We start from the raw sequence: 26,601 nt of genomic DNA, 5'->3' as shown, positions 1-26,601 counted from the left end.
TTTCAACAAGCACATTTTGTTGGGCACTTAAAATAAATAGTTCCTTTGAATACCCATAGGGGGAGCAGCATCCCAGACATCCAATCAAATGAAAAAGAAGTAGAAGCAATATCTACCCTCCCCTTCTATCACGTCTCATGCAGTCTGGCCTTGTGCTTGGAGTGTTCAATCCAAGCCGACAGTAACAAAAAGAAGGAATGGAAGGCAGAGGGTATGGTTCAGGTAGGAAGAACTCTCAATAAGCATTCACGGGAACATCAGTGAGTTATCCGCACAATAGGTTTACGCATTGTTACGTCATGGATCGCCGCGTTACTAACATACTGTTAGCTTGCTGATTTAACGATACGTTTACGGCTTTGTTTCAGCCTAGAGCATATCTCAAAAGCGTTAGCACGGTCTAAAATGTGTCATTCGAAAGAAACGCAATACCTTGAATGTCATACCGACACCGATGAAGTTGTGGTGGTTTTATATAATTAATGTCTTAACGTTACAGCTAACGTTGGCGATTGCACCGATAGTGGCGACTATCACCGGTACCTGGTCGGGTGGCGATCTTTTAGCCCCCTTTCTGTTGAGAGGATGGGCCAAAATCCTAATGTACTTACAGTTTAGCAAGTATTATTCTGCAAACCGGTCTATCTGCCGTTAATCTTGTTAAAATGGAGCCTGGCACCAAATTGACTCATAAAGCTAATAAAATGGCCGCCAGACTATTCGCTCATTACTTGGAACAGCGCTATCTAGCTTTGACATAAGTAGTTTACCGTTGGTTTTGGATATGATACTTATGCTATTTATTTATTAGAGGAATGAATTTGCTGGATACACATTAGCCACATCGGCTAAACTGGTTGATATGGTTGCATGTTTCTTACTCCCATTGTCTCACGCAGGATACTCCAGCTGGGGAGGCGGGGGGTCGGGCAGCAGAGGTAGGGGGAAAAAAAAAAGTCCATGTAGTGTCTCAAAAAATAATGACATTAACCCAAGATTATGGCTCTATAGACGAGTTAATAATGACCAATCTACTCCTTGATTATTATAGGTTCCAACAGCTTTGACATGTATGGTGGTGGTGGTGGTGGTGGTGGTGGAGGAGGCGGCGGCGGAGGTTATAAAGACTCGATGTCCGGTCTTGGAGGATATGGAGGAAGTGGGCAAATGAAGAGGGGTCTCTCCGGAGGCTCCCTGCTCTCCTCCTCAAGTTCAAATGCGGATGCAGTCATTGCCAAGATTAACCAACGCCTGGATATGCTCACACAGTTGGAGGGAGGGATGAAAGGTGGTCGGAGTGACAGGTATGGTGCTTTTCCAGTTATCTGTGAGAATACTGGCGTGTTCTTTATTACCTGGATCTCAATACATTTGCTGTTGACATCCAGACTCCAGTCAAAATTGTATTCATTACAAAATTACATTTATCTTATACTTGTCATACAAGATTAGGGGTTATAAATCGTAATGTAAATCAACACACTCACATTCAAGGATTTGGCCATTTCAACAAAATTGCTTGTCCTTCCTTTTAGAGCCTATTACTTATGCATATGCAACACTAGAGAACACACCGACAAACTAAAATTGTCTTGTTATTTTGCTTGTGGTGTCCATCATTTGTTCTACAGTGATTAGTCTCATTCACTACTGCATGTCCATTTATTTATGCCGCTTCATATGTGAGGACTAATAGATGAATCCAGTGTTTTGTTAAAAATATAAGATCTTAATTGGACGACTATTGATTGATTTACAGTTTCAATCGTTGGGTCTTATCGGCCAGGTTTCACACACTCTTCAATTAGAACATCAATGGACATAGCAACAGTTCTCTCCAAGTGTTTTGAGTTGCTATTAGAAATCGGAGGGGCCGTAACCAATATACTCTTATTTCATTGTACACTAAAGTGCCATTTTTGACCCTGCGAGAATCAAGGCATGTGTGGATCAAGTCAGCAAATTGTTGTAGTTGCGCCAAAGTTGTATGATTCAGGCTCTGTTCCTGTAAGGGGTTTTAAACCGTCCTATAAAATGACTACCTTTCTATAGATGGCTGCAATCATCGTCATAATACTTGCAATCAGTCCTTTGTCCGCATGCAGGGAAATGTCGACTATAGTGTATAATTAGGTCACCAGGTATATCACCCACACTTGACTACTATACTGTGGGGGGGTGTGGCTATCAAAACGCCTGTCCTGGGATTTCTTTGAGGAATGATTTCTGATGTCCGTACACGATGGTTCTTGGATGAAGTTTCTCTTGATTGAAGCGATGTATTTGTATGCGTTTCCTCGCAAAACTATACCACCCTAAAAAGAAAAACGCCCTATAAATGCATTCATTCAACATCACCCATCACCTTCTATCTAACTACAGATATTTCTGTATGTGCCAAGGATACCTCAATAAACCCCTACCTGTTATATTTATATTCAACTATGAAGTTACAACGTGTAATCATACAGTCTTTAAAGCTTACTGACTGGTCTGGACTGTCTTACCTGCTTCTATACTTGATGAATCCCGAACTCCAGCTCTCCCTAGTTGCTTCCAAGGCTAGGGCTTTCCAAGACATGCAGACGGGCATGAAAGTTCTTGAAATCCCCAACCCACAAGTAACTGGTAACCTTTGAGACCTCCAGTGTGTGCACAAAAATGGAAGAGTGTAACCCCTTCTTCCATTTAAAAAAGAAAGTGGATCTGTGGCCACATCCAGACTGATGGTTTTGGTTCTTATGTGGTTCACTGAAAAGTTGGATTGGGAGAACTAAGAGCGAGAGAGGGAAAGCGAGAACGTGGAGGAGAAGGGCAGCCAGGTGGAGAAATCCAAACCTGCCTGCCTCCCTCACTCTCTGCTCTTCCTCCCCCTCCCCCCCCCTTCCTCGCAGGTTTGACCAGTACGAGTCATTCGACTCGCGCCAACCCTCGCTGGCCTCTTCCCGAGATCTCTACAGATCTAGCAGCAGCAGTAACTATGGTTATGGCGATAACCGGGGGGACAGCATGCTGTTGGGACAGCGCGGAGGCTCAGGCTTCACAGGGGGCGTTGGGCTAGGGCTGGGAGGAGGAGGAGGCGGCGGCTACGACACCCCCTCCCCATCCTACGGCGTCGCTAAGATGCGACAGAATATGAGGGACTCCTTCGGCAGTGGCCAGGGAGCCGGCTCAGGAGGTGGAGGATGGGTGAGCGCCGGCCGCCGTTCCCCCAGAAGGGGTGGCAATGCCGGGGGCCGAGGAGCTGGAGGAGGCTTTGGAAGCCGAAAGCCCGACCCCACTCCCTTAGGAGGAGGTGGTCGCGGAGGGGGGCCCCCCCACCGGGGCCACTCCCCAGGAGGTGGAAGGGGAAAGCTCCCATCCCTCCTGGCCAACCGGATGTACCCTGAGAGCGGGGGCTTCCACCAGGGCTCCGGCCAAGGCCCCCACGACTTCCCCGGAAGGCATTTTGGAGGGGGCCCACGAGCTGGCCGCCAGCGGGGCCGCAAAAGACCCCTTAACCGAGTAAGTACCTCCAGTGGGAATACTGAACCTCCAACACTGGACAGTAGTGAGGACCTTCTTTGAAAGACCTCCATTTATACCCTCTACCAGCTCACAGGCCAACCATACATGCTGGAATCTGTATGCAATCTGTTGCCTCATGTCCCCATCAATCCCAAATGTGTCACTAGTCTCTGGTCGTCCTCCATGAACACCCAACCAGTGTAAACGGCCCAAAATATCCTCATCAAGATTAATTGCATTCGCCTCAGAGTAATTGTCCAGTATGCGCCACACTCGTCCTTATTGTCTACTGCATCTCTGGAGGTTTTCGTCTTGGACGTGGATTTGTGTTTAATTTACTTTGCGGGACTTGGCTAATGCTATTGAATGAATTCCTGTTAGAAGGGAGTGCATTGCAATAGTATTGACACAAGTAACATGAATCAAAATCTAGTTTAAGGTATTAAATATCAACATTTAACAAATGGTTATTGACCCTCTTGGAGGTGAGTTGGTTTAGTTGGTGTTTTCCATTCGAGTTCTCCTAACTATTATTGGAAGAGAAGGTACAAACTTGAGATGCTTGTCTATCGATGTATTCCAGTCTATTCTTAAATTTACTGGATTTTGGCCTCCAGTGTTTCAGTATTTTCCTTTGACTCACTGGAATGTTTCCTGTAATAATTGTTAATGTTATGAAACCTTAAGAATATACTTGTTTTGAATTTGCTGTCATACAATGCTTACACAAACATGGTGTTAAGCTCTGGTACTAAATTCCGCTATTCGATAGAAAAACTCTATTTTTGCTGTTTTTCTTTTTGATGGGAGTGCATTTGTTTTACATGGCAAGCACTATCAAGGATTTGGGTGGGTTTACCTGCCAGGCATTAAATGTCAAACATACATTGATCAGCGATATAGAGGTCAATAATCCCATGCAACCCCAGGAATTTTTGCAATCTATTTCTGTCACTGATTATTGTGAGTGCTATTTTAGTTTGAGGCCGCGAAGCAGGTGAAACCCCAGCGTGATGGACAGAAGAAGAGGAAACAGACGTTGGTTGAGGGAGACGAACCAGAGTCAAAGATGAACAAGACCGATGCTGAAGGGGCTGACGCAGACAAAGGTACAGTTGTCACTATTGGCAGTGAGCACTGCTTAAGATGATCCGCAGCCATTTCGTTTTTCCAGTGCATGACGGTTGCTTTTCTTAATGTGTTCAATTAGACGCCGTTGAGCTCGAATCTGAGGCTGACCAGGGTGAAGAGAAGACTCAATCAGGGGTAAATTAATTTAGTTTTGCTTGAACTCTTTAATTAAAGTTGCCCACTCAACGTTTTCATAATAGTGAAAATGCAAGGGTTTTCACCAGTGGGCCGTAGGTTAAATTTATATTGTTTTAACTCATTTGGCGATAGTGCCATAAGAGACCTTTTTGATTTGATACTTCACATTTTAACTCTGCAAATTTCCTCACAGGAGAATCAGCAAGAAGAGGATGGGGAGCAAGGTATGCTTACCCAGTCACTCATATTTTATTTAAATGCACACTTACAATGTACCTCTTGAATTAAGTAAACCGTGTGCTAAATATACCATTTTATTAATATTTATTTTGTTTTGATTCTGCCATCCCTTCTAGATGCATCCAAACAAGATGACGACTCAGACGCCATGACATCTCCGCAGGGAAAAGGCTTGGGTCAGGGCCAAGACAAGAACCCCAAACTCAAGAAGCGGAGGGGCTTTCTGGAAAGGTCAGGCGGCAAAGTTAACTCCCAGAGGTCAGAACTACCTACTACATCCATTAACCTCCTCCCTCTTTTCCCTTCCTTTTGATCTCGAACCACTGTGTCATCCTTCTGTGTAGACCAACCCTTAACAACTGGGAACCTGCTTTCTCACCTCTTCCTCCACCCCACAATTGTCCCTTGTGGTTTTATCTTCCTTGTGACATCTCCCTGATGTCAGTCCCGTCTTGTCAGATGGTTGATCACTGTCAATCTTCTTCCTACGGGATTACTTTAATTAATGTCACACTTGACCACTTCGACCCATCGTCCTTTTTTGATAATGTGTGCAAACATGTCTGATTGGCTTTGACCTCCTGATGTGTAACAGACTACGTTTCCTACGATGCAGGGTTATGTTTGCCTGCTCCGTGTGTAAGTTCCGTTCGTTCTACAAAGAAGACATGGCCGTCCATCTACAGAGCCGCTTCCATAAGGACCACTTTAAATTCCTGTCCAGCCAGCTGTCCAAGCCAACCACAGACTTCCTGCAGGTGACCCATCCACACTCATCTGTCCTCAATACAAATTTGTCCCTAAGGGAATTCTTTTTGACGTCATTGTTTTTATGTTTTAGGAATACTTGCAGAACAAATTTGACAAGACAAAACAGAGGGTTAGTCAGTTGGAAAACCACAGCGCTGCAATCTGCCAAGTCTACAAAGAACAGGACCTAACTAGAGGTAAGGTGTGTGTGTGTGATATTCTGCTGTACGACGTGTACGGTGTGTGTACGATTTGAAAATGACCCTTGTATTCATATGACAGAGATCGGTATGGAGCACTTCATGAGGAAAGTAGAGGCTGCCCACTGCGCCGCATGTGACCTGTTCATACCTATGCAACACCACCTGATCCAGAAGCACATCAAATCCCCTGATCACAACTACAACCGAAAGGTAAGAAGGCTCAATCCCCAATCTTCACTTGAGGAACCAATGTGTATAAGTGACGTAAGCCATAACACCGAATCCTGTTTATGCACACGGAGGTGTCTGAACACGCTCCCCCGGTCTGACTGGTGGTGTCTTGTTTGTTTACAGGGTATGATGGAGCAGTCGAAGAGAGGCAGTCTGTCTGTGGCTCGCAGCATACTTAACCACAAAATTATTGGCAAGAAACTGGAGAGTTATCTCAAGGTAAATATCCCACAGCCAGGGTTATCTGCTCTGCTTTTGTTGTTGGTGCTTCAGCAGCCTGCCCTTCGCATGGCCTGAAACCGCGTTGTCTGTCTAGTGGGAATGCAGCCAGGTCTGAATGGGATTAACTAATTAAAACGTGTACCATGACGGCTTCTGAACCAGATGTCAGCCATCTGCAACAGTGTTTGTGGAAGTTGTTAATATTTATTATGCAACACATAAGAGTTCTGCTTTACTTGTGCAGCTTGTTCGTGTTGCGATTACACTTGTTGTATCCCAAACCATCCATAGAGTGCCTCATGGGCAAAAGTGTACCAGCACATTGCAGCCATGTCTGCACCACGTGTGGGGCTGAACTTGACTCTGTGTTGAAATGGCCGTTCCCTCTACAGGGTGAAAATCCCTTCACCGGGAACCAAGACGAGCAGGACCCCGAGGACTCCATGGTGATGGAGGTGACCGACGGCATGAAGGAGATGGGCGACGGCGACGACGGCGGCGGCCAGAAGAACGCCAGCCAGTCGATAAAGGAGGAGCCTGCCATCGAAGGGGAGACTGCTCAGGAGGTGGCTGAGGGAGAGGGAGCGGAGGGGGAAAAGATGGAGGAGGAGGAGCAGCAGGAGGAGGAGGAGGAGGAGCAGCAGGAGCAGGAGCAGCAGCAGCAGGAGGAGAAAGAGCAGGAGGCGGCAGCACAGCAGGGGGGAAATAAGGTGGAGGAGGAGGAAGAGGAAGAAGGCTTTGAGGTTGGAGATGACGAAGGATATGTTGTAGAGGATGAGATCGGTGAAGATGCTGTGCAGGGCGAGTTGGACGAGGAAGAGGGAGTAGAAGCGACAGCCGGGGAAGTGGAAGGGGACAAGAATGGCAGTGATGGTGCTGTGCTTGAGTGACTGTAGTGGCCTCTCACTGCAAACTCTTATCTGGACCAGTTAACATGTTTCCTAGTCCTTCCATCGCTGCCCTTTCGCTGCCCTACCCTGAATTACCATAACGTACATGCCAGTGTCCTGAGGTTTCTTACAAAGACGAAGCAAAAATGTATTTCATGTTTTGTTTGTAACCCAAATGTTCATGTGCCTTTTTTATTTTTTTTTGCGTTTTTATTGAAAGTGTCTGGTATCAAGTGGTAAATTCTGCCCTCCCCCCCCCGACTAACAGTACATAAAATGTAATCCCTTGCCGGTCAGTGTTTTTGGCAAATGATTACATTTACACTTCCCAATGTTAATATCCTGGAAAGATTAAAGTTATGTCTTTAGAATTGGTTAAGGAACTAATCCGTTGTCTCTTGTGCAACGAAGGTTTTGTTCTATTAAGTAAATAAAAAATGTGTTTGATAAATCCATTGTGGTGTTTGTGAAAACGTTTTGTGCACATGTGTTTTTTGACTTGGGTAATTAAAGTAATACTTTCACAACTGTAATTAAAGTCATTCTTCAGGGCAAACATATTCTTGATATTTGGCAAATCAAAGGTTGCTTAATGTGTTATGTTGTATCATTGCAATATAATCATTGGATGACAGACTATACTTGTATGCATCAGTAGACAAATCTTCAAGCTTCATTTCAGTTTAAAGCTTTAAATGCTTTACCGTGTCAAATGCTCATACCTTTAGGTCTATACGTATTTTTATTTTCCTTTGGGTGTAATAATATCCACAAGGTGGCGCACAGACATCTTTTGTTGACTGAAGTACTCTATTCTATCAAACGTCCACACCGGCCGTCCATAATAAAATAACCTTGACCAAACGTGGTATACATTGTAGTAAATTTTTTAAAAACATATTGTTGAGGATGCAAATGTGTGATTTGTTATTTATAATTCCAAAAATCTCGACATGTCTAAAATAAGGATTATTTTGTGGGTCGTATAGGGATATATAATGGATAATAAGGAATAAGCCTATCGTTCAAATGTTTTCAAATTTTATTCCTAGTTGAAATATTTTCATGGTGTTGCATGAGCTTCTACATACAGGCAGGGTGGGGTAATCGTGAAGAGGTGACATTCGTCTGACCAGCTTTGGGCCCGCCCCCTTGCGTCTGACGTCGCTGACGTCGGACGGGACTGTTTGTTCTGGATTTGGGGCGAGGAAGATCTGCGCGCGCTGACAACCGACATAGGAAGGTAAAAAACGCAGTTTGAACCTTTACTAATGTGACATTGACACGTCAAGCGCCGGCATAGAATCCAACAATTTCAGTAAAACGCTGACATCTGTCATTGCTGGCGTATTCCCCGCGCTGTCAGAGCTCGCAGTGACAAGCGGAGCATGGGCTGTCTTCGCAGGCCTTGCACCGGTGCGGGCGCACGAGATGAATCTGCTATCTTAAGTTTGTGCACTTTGTTTCTCGGCACGTACAGTATGTGGCTTTTTTAGCGTTGTTTGGGTCACGTTGAGGTCATTTTCACGACACTGACTGTCCCTGGTTGTCAGTGTGCGCGTAACCTGCAGGACAGTATGATGCTAACCAGTTAGCTTCTAGGCTGTTTGTTTGTAGCCCCGTAGGCCGTATTCGTGACATAACGTACGATCAACTTGAAGCGTAGTTTACGCATGGTGGCGCAGAGGCGCTTGTAAAATGTGGCGTATAATCTTTCGGGAATCTTAAATCCGTCCAAGTTGTATTCTGAAAGGCAGTTTACGTGCCGAGCTGTCAACTGGTGACAGCCGTCATGGCGACATTCTTACAGGGAAGGTTAAGGAATAACAAATTAGTACTTTTAGGATATTCTATTAAACATCGTCTCATGATGAATGTGAGTTAGAATTGATTCGTATTTTATAATAACGCCCACAGATATTGTGACGGTGTATAATCACTGTTTAATTGTGTTAAGTGGTTGTCTGAGCTGTCTTACCTGGACCCTGGAAATTGAATTAATGTGCTAGACACTGGTAGCAAAGATATGAAGCTATTTCGTCTTTTAAGACTATCAGGAGTGTTCAATAGTCTCTTCGAAGAACACGGCAGATCTGACCTTAACGTTTTTTCTGTCTGCGCTCCTTCGACATGTGGTACGGTAATAGCGGTGTGCGGGAATGTGATGGTGCGTAGTGAAATGTGCTGAACCTGAAGTCAACATCTGACCGAAAGACCTGATTTAAAAAAAAAAAATCCTTTCTTATTTATGGAATGTTATGTGACTTTAGACGAATCGTGGATCGATATACATATGTGTGCACTTTTAAATAGTTTGTCACAATTGTCAGATCCACAATAAAACAAAAGTCCAAAGTGTCCACACGTATACTTAACGTCCAGGTAAGGGTCAACACATCCGAGCTCAACTATGAATGTGCCCCCTAAACCTTTCGAAATTATGTCAAGGCTTTAACAGAAAAAAAGGAGAAGATTCCACTTTTTGTTTCAGAACACTATTTCTTTACACATCTTACTGAGCAGTTGAGCATGTCATATCGAAAGTAGTTCACATTGGTACTATTGCACCACAACTTTGTTTCAGAATATTCCAATATTGCCTCTCAATTCTCCAATAGGTTTTGTTTATCACACAGGTTCACACAAATAAGGTGTATGGACAAATGCGAAGTGTCTCATTTATGCACAGATATAACGCATGTATAACAGGGACGATAAGTCCCCCATTCACACACACACAACCTATATTTCCGACTCCTTTTTTCTTTCTCTCTCAGGTCACCAGTCCCAGTACCAGTGTGCTATGCTGTCCTTGCACCTCACACAAACCCTTAACTTGTAGAAGACCCAGGCTTTTATATAGACCAGTAATTCTGGCAAAGTCTGGTCCCTCCTCCCAACATCCTTCCTGTAGATGGCTCTTCTTGTAGACCAGAGAAATTACCCCGCAGTATAACTAGACCATTAGTTAGTTTGATTTCGCGAAAGTTCACAAAATGCCCTCTTAAGTTCTATTTGAGCCATGCGGATGAAACTAACGGTGTTGTTGATCTCGTCCCGTAGAAAGTGCAATGAGTGTTGACTTACGGAGTAACCCTAGTAAAGAGGGGCAGCGACTGTCTAGTGGTGGTGACGGATGCTAATGATGACCATCCTTCCCCCAGAGAGTCGAGTCAGGAGCGTCATGGCCTGAGGCGGCGCCCCCGCTGCCGCGCCTGCCCCCGCCAGGTCCAATCAGCCCCGACTCGTCTGCAAACCCCTCCCCCCCCTCCCCCACCCACCCCACCCCAACCCACCATCACCATGGGAGATGGACTGGAGGCGGGCAGGAGCCAGACTCCTCCCACAGCGCCGCCTCCTCTCTCCTGCAACCCCCCTGCTCCCGAAACATGGAACCCCTCCCGACCCAGGCGGCAGACCAATCAGCTACAGGTACGGAGAGACAATCTGTTACGCGGGTCGTTTTGCTCATGATTGTATGATGGCATACGACTGCCTGTCGTATGATGGCTGGGATTTTGACTCTTCATGTTTTGTACACAGTACCTGTTGAAAGGGGTGTTGAAGGCTTTATGGAAACACCACTTCGCATGGCCCTTCCAAGCTCCCGTAGACGCCATCAAACTCAACCTGCCTGTAAGTAGTTTGACTGAGTGCTACTTGTCCATTCTGTGGAATCAGGCTTTTTAGTTGAAATGTCTGCGTGGCTCCAAAATGAGGGGCCAGAATCCTAATGAACCCAGGAAATTCTGCCAATCTGCCATCACTACCGTGAGCATTTCCTCGGCCCAACTAGCTGGAGCCCCTCAACATTTTTTCTTCCATATTTTGCGCTCTTGTGGTTAAACGGACCCGGAGAACCCGGTAATAGACAGGGCCCGACCCAGACCCCATAGAGCATAATACAATGTGGACCCTCACCCATACGGGGCCCAGGTCGGGTTTGGGATCCTAGGGTTCATGGAGGCTTGTGAACCACCTCTACTAACTGGTACATGCACTAACTGCACCCTCCATTTCCACCCTGGTTCTAGGACTACTATAAGATCATCAAGACCCCCATGGATATGGGCACTATCAAGAAACGTTTGGAAAATAGCTACTACTGGAACGCCCTTGAGTGCATACACGACTTCAATACCATGTTCACCAACTGCTACATTTACAATAAGGTAAACCCACGTACACACACATGCTGCAGGATGGGCCTCTGTTCTCTAAATGTGTATACCTTTCTATACTGATAGAGGCTGATTATTATTATTGTATGTTATTACATGGCTTTTGGTTGAATACTACATTTTGGTAGAACACTGGTAGAATAAGGCATTCATATTTCTAAATGGCATACTGCCTCTGTAAATATCAGGCCGTTGCTATGAACGCAGTCAGTAGCCACGTTATAAGCGGGATAATGTACATGTCCAGTGTCAGTCGTCGTCTGGTAAACACAACCCGCCTTTCATTTGAAGGACGAAACAGCTATTGCATTCAAATTGACGGTGCACGATAATGAGGAATTCCAATTGTCTTTAAATGCTTGCATCATGCGATCGCACTGGAGATAGAAAAAACCAACTTGTTCTATTGTGTGTGTGTGCGTGTGCCTGTGCGTGTGCGCAGCCTGGCGACGATATTGTGTTGATGGCGGAGTCTCTGGAGAAGGCGTTCCTCAATAAGATCTCTGAGATGCCCCAGGAGGAGACGGAGATTGCCGTGGTTTCCAAAGGACGGCGCGGCAGTAGCCGGCGGGAGCCAGGTAAAACCAGAAGTGGACCTGGTCCGTTTGGGCCGTCCGTTCCCAAACAGCAGTCCGGCAGTTGGGGGTTAAACATCTGCCGACGTATCCATCTTTGCTGCGATGTTTCCCAGCAGTCATAACTACTGTTGACATATTAGATAGATGGTTCAGCGACAATCTGAAGCTTTCTAGTTGTATCCTGAGACTGATCGTAGTTCCCTTCTGTTTAGATGAATCTTGATCTCTTTTGCCTCATCCGTTTGCTTCCTTCCCCAGGTTTGACCAGACCAGACTCAGGGCAGGACTCCTCATCCCCCTCCACCACTCCACACACACGAGACTACTCCTCCTCTTCCTCCACGCCCCACACCCGCGCCCCCCCTTTGACCCCCACTCCCCAGGGCCCTCCCAACCTCCCCCTGGCCCTCCCGTCCCACGGCCTGGCGCAGCCCCCTCGGGTGCCCCCTACCCCGCCCTCCCACGCCCCTCAGCTCGGACCCCCGTTCCCCCTGTCAACACTGGACATCCTGGCCCAGGGACTGACCTCGGTCCCTCCTCCAGCCACCGCCCACACCACCGCTCTCTCAGGTCTCCACCCCAACCAGCTTCAGCAGAACCCCGCAGCTCCCATCAAGGTGAGTCCGTGGCTCGAGCTCCGACGGACTCAGAACCTCTGCCTGCGTCTCTGAGCATTCTGAACGCCCTGCTTAAATTTGCATTTATTTATTTGTTTTTTTACCTGGTGTCCCCTCACAGCAGAGGAAGAGTCAAAAGAGAAAAGCCGACACCACCACGCCCACCGCCAACGACCAGCTCAGCGAGTCGTCCCCCGTCTCGTCCGCCGACCCGCGGCCCCGGCGCGAGGTCAGCCGGCCGCCCAAGCAGCCCAAGCGGGAGGCCCTGCAGCCCGACTCCCAGAACCACCTGGGCCTGGTGCTCGGCATCGGGCTGGCGGGCACGGCGAGCCCCAAGAAGCAGGAGCAGCTGCGCTACTGCGCCGGCCTGGTCCGGGACATGCTGTCCAAGAAGCACGGCGAGTACGCCTGGCCCTTCTACAAGCCCGTGGACGCGCGGGCCCTCAGCCTCCACGACTACCACGACATCATCAAGCACCCCATGGACCTCTGCACCGTCAAGGTGAGCTCGCCTGTGTGTGTGTGTGTGTGTGTGTGTGTGTGTGTGTGTGTGTGTGTGTGTGTGTGTGTGTGTGTGTGTGTGTGTGTGTGTGTGTGTGTGTGTGTGTGTGTGTGTGTGTGTGTGTGTGTACGCGCGTTGACGTCTGCCGCCCGTGTCTTCAGAACAAGCTGGAGGCCAGGCAGTACCGAGACGCCCAGGAGTTTGCGGCGGACGTCCGCCTGATGTTCTCCAACTGTTATAAATACAACCCGCCGGATCACGACGTGGTGGCCATGGCACGCAAGTTACAGGTACAGTAACAGCACCGACTCTGCACCTCAACAACCTGTAATAACCCCCCCCCCTCTCCCGCCCTACCGCCAGACGATGTTTTGAGGCGCGTGTCTTGTTTGTTTGTCTTCTGTTTTCTAAACTCACGGCTCACACACCCAGAACCAGCTCACGGGTTCTCTTTACCATAATGTCCTCGTGACAGGATGTGTTTGAGATGCGCTTCGCCAAAATGCCCGACGAGCCGACGGAGCCCGCGTTGGTGCCGGCCCCCTCGCCGGCCCCCCACCCGGCCCCCCACCCGGTCCACCACCCGGTCCACCACCCGGTCCACCACCCGGTACACCACCCGGCGCTCCACCCGGCGCTCCACCCCGCCCTCCTCCCCGCCCCCACCTCGCGTCAAGTCCTGCCGGCCACGCTGGCACGCCGGACCTCGAGCTCCTCCGACGCGGAGTCCTCGGCGGGCGATTCGGAGCGCGAGCGGCAGCACCGGCTGGCCGAGCTACAGGAGCAGGTTAGAGCGCCGGTTCCCTTTTGGGCCCGTGAGCCCATAGTGATGTCAGAAAAGGTTTGTGACCCTAACGTGCATCCGCTCTCCACGTACCGCCCATCAACACCAAGGCGGTTGATAGGGGTTAGCTCGTGGGACTAAGAATCTGTCTGTTTGTATTTACTAAGGACCATTCACATTTTACAAAATCCAATATCTATAGTTTATCCGTCAACAATGAAACATGACCCCATATGCATATCTGGCGACATGACCACTGGGTTAGATTATGGTAAATGAAAGGGGTATGGGGTTTAGGGAGGGAGGAGAAAAAGTGACAATACAGCCTGGCGGGGGGGGGGGGGGGAAGGCCTCAGCCAGGAAATGCGTGGTCACATGACTCCCGCATCCGTGGTAACGGTTATGTTTCACTGTCGTCCCGGCAGCTGAAGGCGGTCCACGAGCAGCTGGCTGCCCTCGCCCAGCCCCAGGTGAGCAAGCCCAGCAAGAAGAAGGAGAGGGAGAGGAAGGAGAAGGAGAAGGAGAAAGAGAAGGAGAAGGAGAAGGAAAAAGAGAAGGAGAAGAAGAAGGAGAAGCACAAGAAGAAGTCTGCACTGGAGGAAATGGTGGAAGTCCCGCCGGCCGCCATCCTCCAACCTCCCAAGAAGAGCAAGGTCTGCAAGGAGCCTGCCGTGGTGGGCAAGAAAGACCGGAAGAAGCCTGGGTAGGACTTTTTTGTTATTATATTATTTCACTTTCAGTCCCTTCGTGAAATCAATATTGAACCTAATTGAGAATGGACTGAGTTTCCTGGACAGTAGTTCTGCCCCGGTTGAGCTGTAGAGCCTCCTTCTATGATACCGTTCCTCTTATACGGAGCTAATCCAAGCCATCTTTCTCCGCCGCAGTAAGAAAGATGAGGTTAAGAACAGTCGTCTCGGGGTGCCCCCCCTGGCCGGCCCGACGCCTCTCGTCCCCTCTGCGTCTCTCGAGGCAGAAGACGACATCGGTGTGTACGCATGCTTTCACATGATGTCGACTGCTGTGTGTGTCAGGTCGCTTTATGCTCAAGACCATGGCTCTAGACCCCCCCCCCCCCCCATAGGACGCACACGATCCTGATTAACATTTGACAACAAAACGACACATTGTGGCTCTGGTAAGCCTTCGGACCCGTTTTGAGGAACACTGCTTCTCGGCTACCCTCAGCATTTCTTGCCCCTTCCTGCATTGAGAACTTCTGCTGACCTCCTTCGTCTTCTCTGGACTCTGCTTCCTCCGACGTCTGCCCCCTCTGACCTCTGCCCCCTCTGACCTCTCTCCCAGGTGTGTTCGGAGGCGGCTCGGGTGAGCGCTGCAAGCCCATGTCGTACGAGGAGAAGCGCCAGCTGAGCTTGGACATCAACAAACTCCCCGGGGACAAGCTGGGCCGTGTGGTGCACATCATCCAGTCCCGCGAGCCCTCGCTGAAGAACTCCAATCCGGACGAGATCGAGATCGACTTTGAAACACTGAAGCCCTCCACGCTGAGGGAGTTGGAAAAATACGTCTCCTGCAGCCTCAGGAAAAAGAAAAGGACAACAGGTGTGTGTGTGTGTGTTTGTTTGCGTGTGCGTGTGTGCGCGTGCGTTTCAAGCCGCAGGGGTTTTTGGTATTTTTTCTAATAAATTACGACTTCATCATCTCCCCCCACAGCTGAGAAGGCCTTGGAGGTCTCGAAGGCGAAGACTGGCTCTTCCTCATCGGCCAGCAGCGACTCCTCGGAGGACAGTGAAGACTCTGAACATGGTGACAAGACCCCCGGCCACACCCCACCCCACCCCACGTCTCAGTCTGGACCTCGTCTTACCCCCTCCTCCGTCCTCTCTCCCCTACCAGGGCTGGTTCCCAAGCAGCAGCAGAAGCAGAAGAAGGCGGTGTTCACCAAGGATACCAAAAGGCCTCACCACCCTTCCTTTAACAGCGTGGGTGGGCCCCCAGTGCCCCCCCATCAGCCCCAGGCGGTCCAGTCCAAACCCCTGTTCTCCGCCCCTCCGGCCCTGCCCCTGCCCGTCCCCGCCCCCTCTTTGGACTCGTCGCAGCTGTTGGGGTCCGGGTTCGATCCCCTGGCCCACTTTCTGAACCCTCACCTGGCCCAGTCCAAGCCGGAGCCCACCCCCACGGTTTCCACGGCAGGCGGCCCCGCACCCCCCGGGCCCCTCAACGCACAGGCTCACGCTGCCCCGCCCCCGGCAGAGACACACCCCTTCCTCAACCAACACACCATCCTACCTTCACCAGGTACGTTCCATTTGAATTCAACAGGATTTTGAAAACCTTTTGAGTGGGGCCAAAATGTTACCCCTGTTTGTTGTATATTGATCGATATCGATAATTAGCATAATATATGTATTCTATAATAATAATTCTTAATATATCGTTTTCACGTTATTCTCCTTATACCCCAAAGAAACCAGATCGTTAATTATGGTTATAAAACATTTTTTATTATCAGAACGAATAGGTGACAAACATTCAACCAAACCAATATGGCTTCGTTAAACACAGATTAAATAAAAAATACATATATGTTAACAAGTGCTGTGATTCCCAACATATCAAACGCCTTGTTTCAAACTTCTCAAGCATTTCAGAGGTAGAATACTCAACAGTGATTAAATAAAATAAATAAATGTGTGAACAACTGCTAGAGAGAGAGTAGAGCTGAGGGAGGGATGTTGGGGGAAGTATTTCCGCCCAGGCAATGCCTCCTTAGCATCCATGACTCTCATTAGCTTCTTGAAGCCCTGTTTTTCACCTGCATGTAGGCATCATATCTTTAACGATACAGAAACGATACAAATAATGCGCTGGTTATTTCTTTGCGTCGCTTAGATTTCTTTTCATGTGTAGCAAATGGCTGAAATATGCAGACAAAAATGTTGGTGGTCCAACCTGGGAAGTGTGACTAGCAACAGGGCTGGGCTGTTGGCTACACCTCTTCAGATGGTGGCTGTGGTTCCCGTTTCGGCTGAGAACATACCTTGTACCGTAATGCTATTCTGTGCCTGGTCAGACTTGAAGTAGCCCAACCATTTCCAAATAACTGAAATGGTTTGACCTTTCTGAGGTCCAATTTCTCTAATTAACCGTACTGAGTAGGAGGACGCTACTCGTAGTTCGCCTCTCCACAAAGGTGGTCCTGGTGAGTGGGCTGGGCCAGAAACACGCTCCAGTTTATTGATTGATTTTGTCGTCGTCAATCGGAACACGGTCTATACTCGGCTCCCCGTGTCTTGATGTGCCGGGTCCCAACGGTGAACCAGATGTTCCTTCCTCTCCACAGCGCTCCACAACGCTCTTCCACAGCAGCCGTCGCGGCCTAGCCACCGCGCCGCGCCCCTCCCCCCCAAGAGCGCCCAGCAGCCCCCCGCCCCCGCCCCTATCATGCCCGCCAGCGCCGCCGCTCCCCTGCCCTCCTCCTCCTCCTCCTCCTCCGCACCCCCTCATCCCTCGCTGCCCCTCGCCCTCCCCGAGCGGGCGCCCCCGCCGCCGCCGCCACCGCCGCACCTCCCCTCCCCCACCACGCACACCATTCTGGGCACGCTGTCGGCGCAGCCCCCGCAGGCGCTGCTGGAGGACGACGAGGAGCCCGCGCCCGCCGGCCCCGCCAGCCCGCCCCCCTCGCTGCCCCTCAGCCAGATGCACGTGTACCTGCAGTCGCTGCAGCCGCGGGCCCCCGCCCCGGGCCCCGCCCAGCCCCTCCACGGCCACGCCCACACGCCCGCGCAGGCCCCCCCGCACGCCACGCAGCCCGCCCACGCGCAGGCCGTCACGGCGGCGGCCCAGCGGAACGGCGCCGGCCACGGCCTCCTGCCGCAGTCGCTCATGACCGCGGCCGGGCCCAAGGCCGCGGCGCTGCAGCAGAAACTGCAGCAGATGCAGCAGCACCAGCGGCCGCAGTCGCCCTGCATTAAGACGGAGCCTTACGCAGGTGGGTTGATGTGACACACACACACACACACACACACACACACACACACACACACACACACACACACACACACACACACACACACACACACACACACACACACACACACAAACCGTAAGTGTGTGTTTTGAGACTTGATGACGGTGCGTGTGTGTGCGCAGGGTCCCTGAGGGAGAGTCCGCCGTCTCTGAGGCTCCATTCTCCCCAGATGACTCCCCAGTTCCATCCGGTGGGACAGCACTCGCCTGCGCAGACCAAGAAACACGTAGGCCCTTCCTCCCTCCTGTCCCGTGCATCCACTTTAAAATACAATACGGAATAATGCATGCTAAGCTTGTGTGTGTGTGTGTGTGTGTTCAGGAGCAGAGGTCCAATCTGGTGGGGGGGGTGAAGGAGGAGAAGCTGTCCCATTCTCCCGTCCTGCCGCCGTCGCCCTTCAGCCCCGCCCTGCGTCCGGACGCACACAAGAGCCTGGACGGCAGACCTCCTCACAGTGAGTCGGCTCCTCCTCACCCCAGCCGCAGCCTTTTCATATGTCATTGTGTGCTCGAGCTGTTGACGAGCTCAAATCCATCTCAAATGCTGCCGTGAGTGGTAAACTGCTTTATCAACTTGCACCAATGAGTTTTCTTCAGTAGATTATTTCCCTAACAAAACAGGAAACAAGCCATAACTCTGCCCTTTTTGGTGGTTATTAGCAGGATTATTAGCAAAAGACTTAAAAATAGTTATTTTTCTGAGCATTTTACTGCAAAACAATCGGATATCTTCAATGTCCTGCTTTGCCAAATGTGTGCATACACTGGAGAGCTTCTTCATCTTTTACGAGCTTATTTGGACAGTCCTCTTGTCGCTGTGCGCTCCACTGCCATATGTGACGTGCAGACAGAACTACACCTTGGTGTCCAATGACCTATTTTGGTTGTGCTATGCACATTACGATACAACATTTCCTACAAGAAACCAAACATTTGTGAAAAAAGTATATCGAGTTTACAAAATCAACTTGAGTGGCAAGACCATAAAAATGATGCTGTTTAATTAGTTATCTGATTTCAAATATATAAAGATAACTACAAAAAATCACAAATTGTCTGCCCTCTCCTGATGTTTTTTGCAGTGGTATCAGTTCAGTATCGAGATATTTAGTCAGGTATCGTATCGAAGTAATCATTTTGGTATCGTGAAAACACTAGTGCGATTGGTCTTTATGATTGTTTAAGGTGGTTCTCTAACCGGCAAGGCGTGTCATCCCCTCCCATAGACGTGAAGTCATTGGACGGTTCCCGCCCAGGGTCCCGCCTCCCGCACTCCCCGAACCCGCCCACCTCGCAGCATGAGGTCAAAGTCAAGCTGGAATCTAAAACACAGAGCGCTCCCAAGAAGGCACAGGTATGTGTTTAAATTTGCATATTTGCAAATATAAAGATGTGCATAGTCTTTACACATCTTGGTAGCGTGCGTCTGAGCACAATTTATTTTTCCCCTTTATGTAATTACAGTTATTGTTATGGACATTTATTTTGTATGCCTTCCTTTTTATTCTCACTTTCTCTCTCTCTCTTTTCTCTTTCTCTGTCTCACTCTCTCGGCCTTTCTCACTCTGTGTGTCTCTCACTCTGCTTCTGTCTCTCTGCCTCTGTCTCTCTGTCATTGTCCCTCGGTCTCGCTCTCTCTCTGTGTGTCTCTCTGTCTCTCCGCCTCTGTCTCTCTGCCTCTGTCTCTCTGTCGTTGTCTCTCGGCCACTCTCTCTCTCTGTGTGTCTCTCTCGGTCTCTGCCACTCTGCCTCTGTCTCTCTGTCGTTGTCTCTCTCTCTCTCTCTCTGTGTGTCTCTCTCGCTCTCTATCTCTCTGTCTCTGTCCCTCTGTCGTTGTCTCTCGGCCTCTCTCTCGTTCTGTGTCTCTCTCGGTCTCTGCCACTCTGCCTCTGTCTCTCTGTCGTTGTCTCTCGGCCTCTCTCTCTCTCTCTGTGTGTCTCTCTCTCTCTGTGTGTCTCTCTCGGTCTCTGCCACTCTGCCTCTGTCTCTCTGTCGTTGTCTCTCGGCCTCTCTCTCTCTGTGTGTCTCTCTCGGTCTCTGCCACTCTGCCTCTGTCTCTCTGTCGTTGTCTCTCGGCCTCTCTCTCGCTCTCTCTCTGTGTGTCTCTCTCGGTCTCTGCCACTCTGCCTCTGTCTCTCTGTCGTTGTCTCTCGGCCTCTCTCTCTCTGTGTGTCTCTCTCTCTCTCTGTGTCTCTCTCGGTCTCTGCCACTCTGCCTCTGTCTCTGTCGTTGTCTCTCGGCCTCTCTCTCGCTCTCTCTCTCTGTCCCTCTGCCTTTCTCTGTGTGAATCCCAGGACACCAAGCTGAAGAACATGGGCTCGTGGGCCAGCCTGATCCAGCGGCCCCAGTCCACCACCTCCACCTCCTCCTTCCGCTCCTCCAGCGACAGCTTCGAGCAGTTCCGCCGTGTGGCGCTGGAGAAGGAGGAGCGGGAGAGGCAGCTGAAGGCGCAGGCTGAGCAGGCGCGCAGGGAGCAGGAGAAGCTGCGGTAAGAGCGGCGGGGGGAGTCCAGCGGTCTCAGGGCGCTCTCGCCCCTCGTAGCTTAGGGTGGATTTGGTTTTGGATAAGCAGCTGATTTGTCATGATGTTGCACTTTGACCTTGATTTGTTTTGTGCCCACACTGTGGTACTTAAAGCAATATCAATGTAAACAATAAGGGAGCCTTAGCTAAATCGGATTTGGTCCAAAGAGTTGGTAGAAACCAGCCGTGGTCCTGCGTCTAGCTTGGTTGAGTATGGTTTTAAAGGTGCAGCTTATAGAGTCTAGTGGGAGGGTATATCATATTCAAGTATGTTTTAGTTAATGTATAATCTAGTAGCTTCACTGTGAAAAGAGGAAAGGAAGTGAAATCAAAGCTTTTTCATTTATGACTCCAACTAACAAAAGTTTAAGTTTATGTTATTTGTGCTGCAGTGCTCAGCCTGCACAAGCCCGAGCAGGCTGCAGTTCACTTAGAGGCCAAAGGGGCCAGTAATGAGAAGGAATTTAGGATTCCTACTCAAAGGTCCTTCGCTGCATGGGAAACTGAAGGATGGAGAAGGTGTATCGTTTCATGGCGGATGTGGCTTCACCTGTCACTCCCGCTTCGTCGTCCGCTCACCACCCGTCCCCTCCCTCAGCAGCGGTAGCCGCGACGATGAGGACACCGCGGAGCCGGCCCGCCGCTCGAAGGACGACACGCACCGCCGGCAGGAGCAACAGCCGTCACCGCTCGCCCCCACGCCGCCCGCCTCCACCCCTCCCACCCGCTCTCCGCAGCCCGCCCCCAGCCAGCCCCCGGCCACGCCCCCGGCCCCGCCCTCGGCTGCCGCGCAGACCGCCCTCGACCAGCAGAGGGAGATGGCGCGGCGCCGGGAGCAGGAGCGGCGCAGGCGCGAAGCGGTGAGTGTCGACACGCGACGGCCTTTTACGCACGCCGGTGGTCGGTCGGGGCTGGAAACGGTCCACGTGATTAATGTGGACCGTAAACGTAGATTAGTGTAGATTAATGCCAGCAGTCCCGACCATTGGTTTATCGCCTTGTGAGGAACCCCCTGGGTTCACCGGATCCCTCCACATGCATTCCCCGGACGTAGGCCCACAATGGATTCTTTCAACAACTAGGAAAACTCGCATGGAACACGTATGAACCACGAATACCACCCTAAAGATGTTAATCTCAGGGCAAAGAATATCAGCAGAGCAAGGAATTATAATTCTAAATATTTGTTTCTTAGAAGTAGTAGTTTATTACTTACTGACGGAAGTAAGTTCATTCAAAGTTCAGTTTTGTCTGTTTCTTCCAAATAGATGGGCCCTCTATGTTGGCCTCCGTGTTACTATCCATTGTGTGACACTATCTCCCATTGTCTGTCCTCTCCCATTATGTTTCCTCTCCCATTATCTGTGTCTAATTCATCACCACCAACAGTAAATCAAAACACAGCGGGCGGGGCTCTGGGGATACCTTCCAGTTATTAACATACAAAAAGGGGCAACCCCAGATATTCTATTTGGTGACCCTTATACAAAATAAGGCAGATCAAACTGACGACACCCCTCTAGGGTTCAACAGATGGTGGGGTGTGCTGCATGGGTAAATGGCACCCACACAGGTTGCTCTGTGGGGGATCTGTTGTTGGACTGTGAGACAAAAGAAAGGCCATTTGGTGATGATAACAACCGCTCACTCGCTCGTTTGCTCGATCCCTTAAGAGCAGTAGGGGGTTAGAGACAGGTCTGGCAAGGAGGAGGAGGACAAGATGAAGGCAAGACCACATCAATTGTTCGATCAACTCCTTAAGAGTAGTGAGGGGTAAGTGACAGATGTTTGGCAGAAAAGGGTAGAAAACCAGGATGTAGACAAGACAGTTTTACTGTTTGATCAACTAACACCGGGGATCCGAGACAGAGTTCTGGCAGGGCGGGAGAGAAAAAGAAAAGCGAGGGGAGACCACATTAAGGCCCAATCCCATTTCTACCCCTTACCCCTTCCCCTTACCCCTCCCCCTTGTTTTGAAGGGGTAAGGGGTAGAAATGGGATTGGGCCTGACTGTTTAGCGATTAATACATTCTTCTTCATTCCTCCGTTTGAGACTTCTAAATCTCATCGATCCTAGTATTCACTGTTACATGAATTACTTCTGAGGTACTTCTTCATGCCTTTTAATGCAGGTGAAACGTGAGTGAGGGAGAATTGTATAATTGTGTGTTGTTTCCATGTCTGTAAATGCATTTCATGAATATCAATAGCCCCCTCCGCCTCCACCAAACTCTTCAGGCTTGATCGATAACAACAGAGACCATAACCAAACAAACGTTTTCAAAGACTACTCCTCTTTGCGAGAGGCCAGGGTGGAGGTTATGCAGGCTACAGCTGTCCCTTAAACCACTCCAGTGGCATCATCTTGTTGTTTTTCTTCCAGATGGCTGACACCATTGACATCAACTTCCAGAGCGAACTCATGGCCATTTTTGAAGAGAACCTGTTCTGAGGGCGAAGGCGCGCCGGACACTGGTGGCTTTTTTTTCTCAGTTCCTGGCGGAAAACATGCAAATAGACTTACTTCTACTACATATGCTCTATCGCTGCTCACCTGTACACACGCACACGCACACACACACACACACACACACACACACACACACACACACCCGATGGAGGCGGCCCCTTTCTCTCTCAGTAGGGGGGATGACTAGCCATGCGTCCTATATACGGGGGGCCGTGAAGCTATAAAGCCCACCACCCTGAGGGCTGCCAGATGCGTTTGTCTGGCTTGTGTACCCGGTTTATTTTCGGGTTGTGCGCTTCCAGATACGTCGACGATAAGGACAGACGTGCACGGGAACCCTCCCGCCCCCTCGCGATCTAAGTGATGAAATGAAGGGGGGGGGGGGGGCTGACCAAACAGATGAACAAGACTTAAATTGGGCAGATTGCTATGTTCTGTCTCTTTCCTTTTCTAATCTTTGTCCCTTTTATTTTTTTCCCCTTTCTAATTTTTATTTTACCCAGCTTAGGGTTTTATGGTGTGGGGTCAGGGACGGTCTGGTTAAAGGGTTCCACCTGGAGAGGGTCCGGTTAAAGGGGTCCACCAGGGAGAGTCCACCAGGGAGGGTCCGGTTAAAGGGGTCCACCTTGGAGAGTCCACCAGGGAGGGTCTGGTTAAAGGGGTCCACCTGGGAGAGTCCACCTGGGAGGGTCACATTAAAGGGGTCCACCTGGGAGAGTCCACCTGGGAGGGTCACATTAAAGGGGTCCGCCTCGGAGGTCTCAGTAAGTGTCCTCTCATAACATCATGAGAACCGACCCCATCCCCCCCCATGAACATCACCTTGGCAAAGAGGCTTTCTTCCTCTCCCTCCCTCTTCCTCTGCCTCTGAAAGCCCCTCCCATCAGTGGCGAAGGTTATCAGAGGATGGCCAGGGGAAGAGAGAACGGGGTGGGTTTAAAAAGGTGTGAGAATGTGTCCTTTGCCTTAGAGCTTCGGCCTGTAAACTAAAAAGAATTTCCCCCAGACAACTATACATTATAAATATATATATAAATAGATACATGAATATATATTATATACGACAAAAAAAGATCAGTTCAAAAAAAAAAATAGAAAAAAAGAAAAGGAGGAACACCAGAAGAATTAGATTTGTTGTGAGCTAAGCTTTTCTGTGCTCATCTCAGAGCTTTGGTTTTGGTTTTTTTCTAGAATTTACTGTAAAGATCATTTGTATGGTTCTACCGAAAGGATTGTTTTTATCTTACACTCGTTCTCTTGTATGCTTTCCGTCTTTTTCTCAACTTTATGCCAAAACCAATCTATTGAGTGCTGAAAAAGTGTATTCAAAATGTGTGTTACACATAAAATTCATCCTCTTTTAACTTTATATTAAAGACAATTTAAGGTTTTTGTTCTATTTAATTTGACCTCATCCCTGTTTAAAATCATATGCCTTTTTAATGGGGGCGCCATTGTTCAGTCAAGACAACAAACTACTGCACTTAGCTGTCTACTTAACTTCTGTTCTTTTCTTCTTAGAATATTTTAGCTTCACCGTATTTAAGTTGCATTTTTTTAATAAGATTGTATGTTTCTGAGTCACATCTTCATCACCACTACCACCACAGCAACCATGGTCGTAAGAGACTTCTTGAACTGTTTTCATCCCTCATTCATGTTCGTTTTTTTATTTTGTGTGTGTGCGCGTGTGTGTGCGTGTTTTATGTCCATGCTATCAGTCAAGGATTTCTGTGTGCCATGTGTTTTTGGAAGGGAGGGGATTTTATCCCATGTTATTTTGGTTGGCCCAGACATCCATCAGTTTATTTGGTTCTTTTGTTCTCATTCTTTCATTCATTTATTTTCCCTTTTCCCATATTTGATCGTTTTGAGTCGCCCCTCCTTTGTAAATGCTTTTTGATTTTTGTTTCTTCTTTGAACAACATGTGGTATGTTAGTGTGGGAGGTATTGAGGTCAATAGATTTATTCTGTTTTGATTATGGAGTAAAACATCTTTTTTTAAGAAAAGTATTAAAATAATATTTAAAAATTACTTGTATTTCCCTTTGTTGTTGTGGCTTTGGTAGATTAAATTCACACTATCAAAGTTACTTTCAAAATGATTCATAAATGTTAACATGAAGGCATACAAACCCTATTTATTCATAGTCAAAGATTTGTGACTGAATTGAATTCTAATATAAATATACACCATCGCAATTACAAAGAAAGTTAAAAGACTGACATACCATTGCCTATGTTTTATGTTTACATAATTATACATCCTATCTTACACATGTGATCTGGCTTGTAAAAATACTGATTCATTATGATGAAAGTTTTACTTTAAGCCAGGAGAGGGAGCCAATGAGCTGATAAATGTATTATCACGAAATTGGCAAACGGGACCTCAATATAGGTACCGTGATTCCTTTGCTGCTATATTTAATCAGAGTATCCCACACTTTTTGAATAATATAATATTTTAAACGATAGTTGGGTGGAACAGAGTATACTGACATCTGCTTCTTTAGAAGGGTTCAAACCTTTCCCACAGCTATTTGGCGGACCACAACACAAACATCACTGTATTTGACTGTCAAATAAGATGAATTGCCATTGTGGTTTTGCATGTCGCATTAGCTTTATAATTGAGTGAAGTCAAGAAAAGGCCCTCAAACATGATGCAGGAGGCAGCAGTTCTCCATAACGGCTGTTGTGGAGAATGGATCCTAACGAAAGTATAACTTAATTCTATAACTCTTTACTTTATTGCCAGTTTAATATGCTTTTTACAAAGTCACCTTGCATCCAAAGTTAACTCCCTTCCTTTCTCAGATCGAAAGGTGTTATGTTTGTTTGCATTTGCATCACCACTGATAACCTATTGTGGTTTTACCTTTTGCCTCCTTATAACAAACATAAACCAGTGAGAACCCCTTTTTGGTCTGTGTTCCTTTGTATCCTAGTGCCCATTGTGACTATGACACTCTGAACATTCATTGCCTCTTGGAAGACGCGTGGTTCTTGCTGCCTGTGTGTCTTTCCATGATCGCGCTCCATTGAATCAAACACTTGGCTGTAAACAAGTGTGCCAAAGGAAATCATTTTTCATCAGAGCCAATGAAAGACCAACCAGGGGCCGGACAAAGGGAAGTTTGGGTTTCCCTTGGCTTTGAAGGCCTCCTGGGCACTTGCTCATTCTTCTTTGGATGGCCTTTGTCTAAAGCTGGTAGTGGGATACTACTTTTATTCAGTGCTGTCGTGTCAGTTACAGTACAATATTGCAGGGACGTACTGCTCTGTGATCAAACCATCAGCGGAGCAGTGTCTCCTGGCTTCACTTAAACAGCCATTATATCATCTGGCAAAATGAACTCCTTGTTACAATTCTACCGAAGAGCATTTAGCATGTGCGTGACCTTCCATGAACGCTAACCAAACTTCCAAAGGAAGGAAGTTTGACTGAGGGAAAGAGAAACAGCAAAGATAGTTTGACCACTGACCATTGATGATCTTAAAGTTTGTTAAGCGGAAGAGAAAGAAAAAAGTATGTGGGCTATGACTGAAGACCGCAACAAGAGCACCATCCTCAACATAATGAAAACTAATGTTCCTGTAATAAAAATAAAATGTCCAAAACTGGAACATCTTGCTGTTTG

At 48.4% G+C, this 26,601-nt stretch overlaps 2 protein-coding genes across 3 annotated transcripts; both read left to right on the top strand.

The window, feature by feature from the left end:
- The first annotated feature begins 115 nt into the window (after positions 1-115).
- On the top strand, positions 116-8,198 carry akap8l (A kinase (PRKA) anchor protein 8-like). 2 transcript variants are annotated; one of them, XM_056586473.1, is made up of 13 exons: positions 116-222; positions 900-938; positions 1,052-1,304; positions 2,895-3,504; positions 4,487-4,616; positions 4,718-4,773; positions 4,970-5,000; positions 5,133-5,247; positions 5,633-5,774; positions 5,858-5,963; positions 6,049-6,179; positions 6,324-6,419; positions 6,815-8,198. In XM_056586473.1, exons 1-13 carry the CDS (start codon positions 198-200, stop codon positions 7,310-7,312), a joined length of 2,232 nt encoding a protein of 743 aa, XP_056442448.1. In that variant the 5' UTR covers positions 116-197; the 3' UTR covers positions 7,313-8,198. The 2 variants fall into 2 exon arrangements, with proteins under 2 accessions (XP_056442448.1, XP_056442447.1); XM_056586472.1 differs by having other exon boundaries at positions 5,133-5,274.
- A 2,412-nt stretch (positions 8,199-10,610) lies between these two features.
- On the top strand, positions 10,611-26,601 carry LOC130379629 (bromodomain-containing protein 4-like). The gene is made up of 20 exons (XM_056586574.1): positions 10,611-10,744; positions 10,856-10,948; positions 11,347-11,484; positions 11,936-12,071; positions 12,330-12,688; positions 12,810-13,190; positions 13,352-13,480; positions 13,666-13,977; positions 14,400-14,677; positions 14,862-14,962; positions 15,280-15,537; positions 15,649-15,741; positions 15,832-16,233; positions 17,279-17,926; positions 18,088-18,191; positions 18,287-18,419; positions 19,191-19,318; positions 20,259-20,452; positions 21,085-21,346; positions 22,870-26,601. The coding sequence occupies exons 1-20, from the start codon at positions 10,616-10,618 to the stop codon at positions 22,936-22,938; spliced, it is 4,347 nt and encodes a 1,448-aa protein (XP_056442549.1). The 5' UTR covers positions 10,611-10,615; the 3' UTR covers positions 22,939-26,601.

Source organism: Gadus chalcogrammus, chromosome 3, assembly GCF_026213295.1.
Source record: "Gadus chalcogrammus isolate NIFS_2021 chromosome 3, NIFS_Gcha_1.0, whole genome shotgun sequence".
Lineage (NCBI taxonomy): Eukaryota > Metazoa > Chordata > Actinopteri > Gadiformes > Gadidae > Gadus > Gadus chalcogrammus.
The sequence above is the reverse complement of the archived record's forward strand: the minus strand, read 5'-3'. Positions and strand labels throughout refer to the sequence as shown.

Coding starts and splice junctions, on each gene's coding strand:
- akap8l (XM_056586472.1), top strand. CDS start 198: ATGGAAGGCAGAGGGTATGGTTCAG. Junction 223..899: donor AGGCAGAGGGTATGGTTCAG/GTAGGAAGAACT, acceptor TGTCTCACGCAG/GATACTCCAGCTGGGGAGGC. Junction 939..1,051: donor CGGGGGGTCGGGCAGCAGAG/GTAGGGGGAAAA, acceptor TGATTATTATAG/GTTCCAACAGCTTTGACATG.
- LOC130379629 (XM_056586574.1), top strand. CDS start 10,616: ATGGGAGATGGACTGGAGGCGGGCAGGAGCCAGACTCCTCCCACAGCG. Junction 13,191..13,351: donor TGGACCTCTGCACCGTCAAG/GTGAGCTCGCCT, acceptor CCGTGTCTTCAG/AACAAGCTGGAGGCCAGGCA. Junction 14,963..15,279: donor CGAGGCAGAAGACGACATCG/GTGTGTACGCAT, acceptor CCTCTCTCCCAG/GTGTGTTCGGAGGCGGCTCG.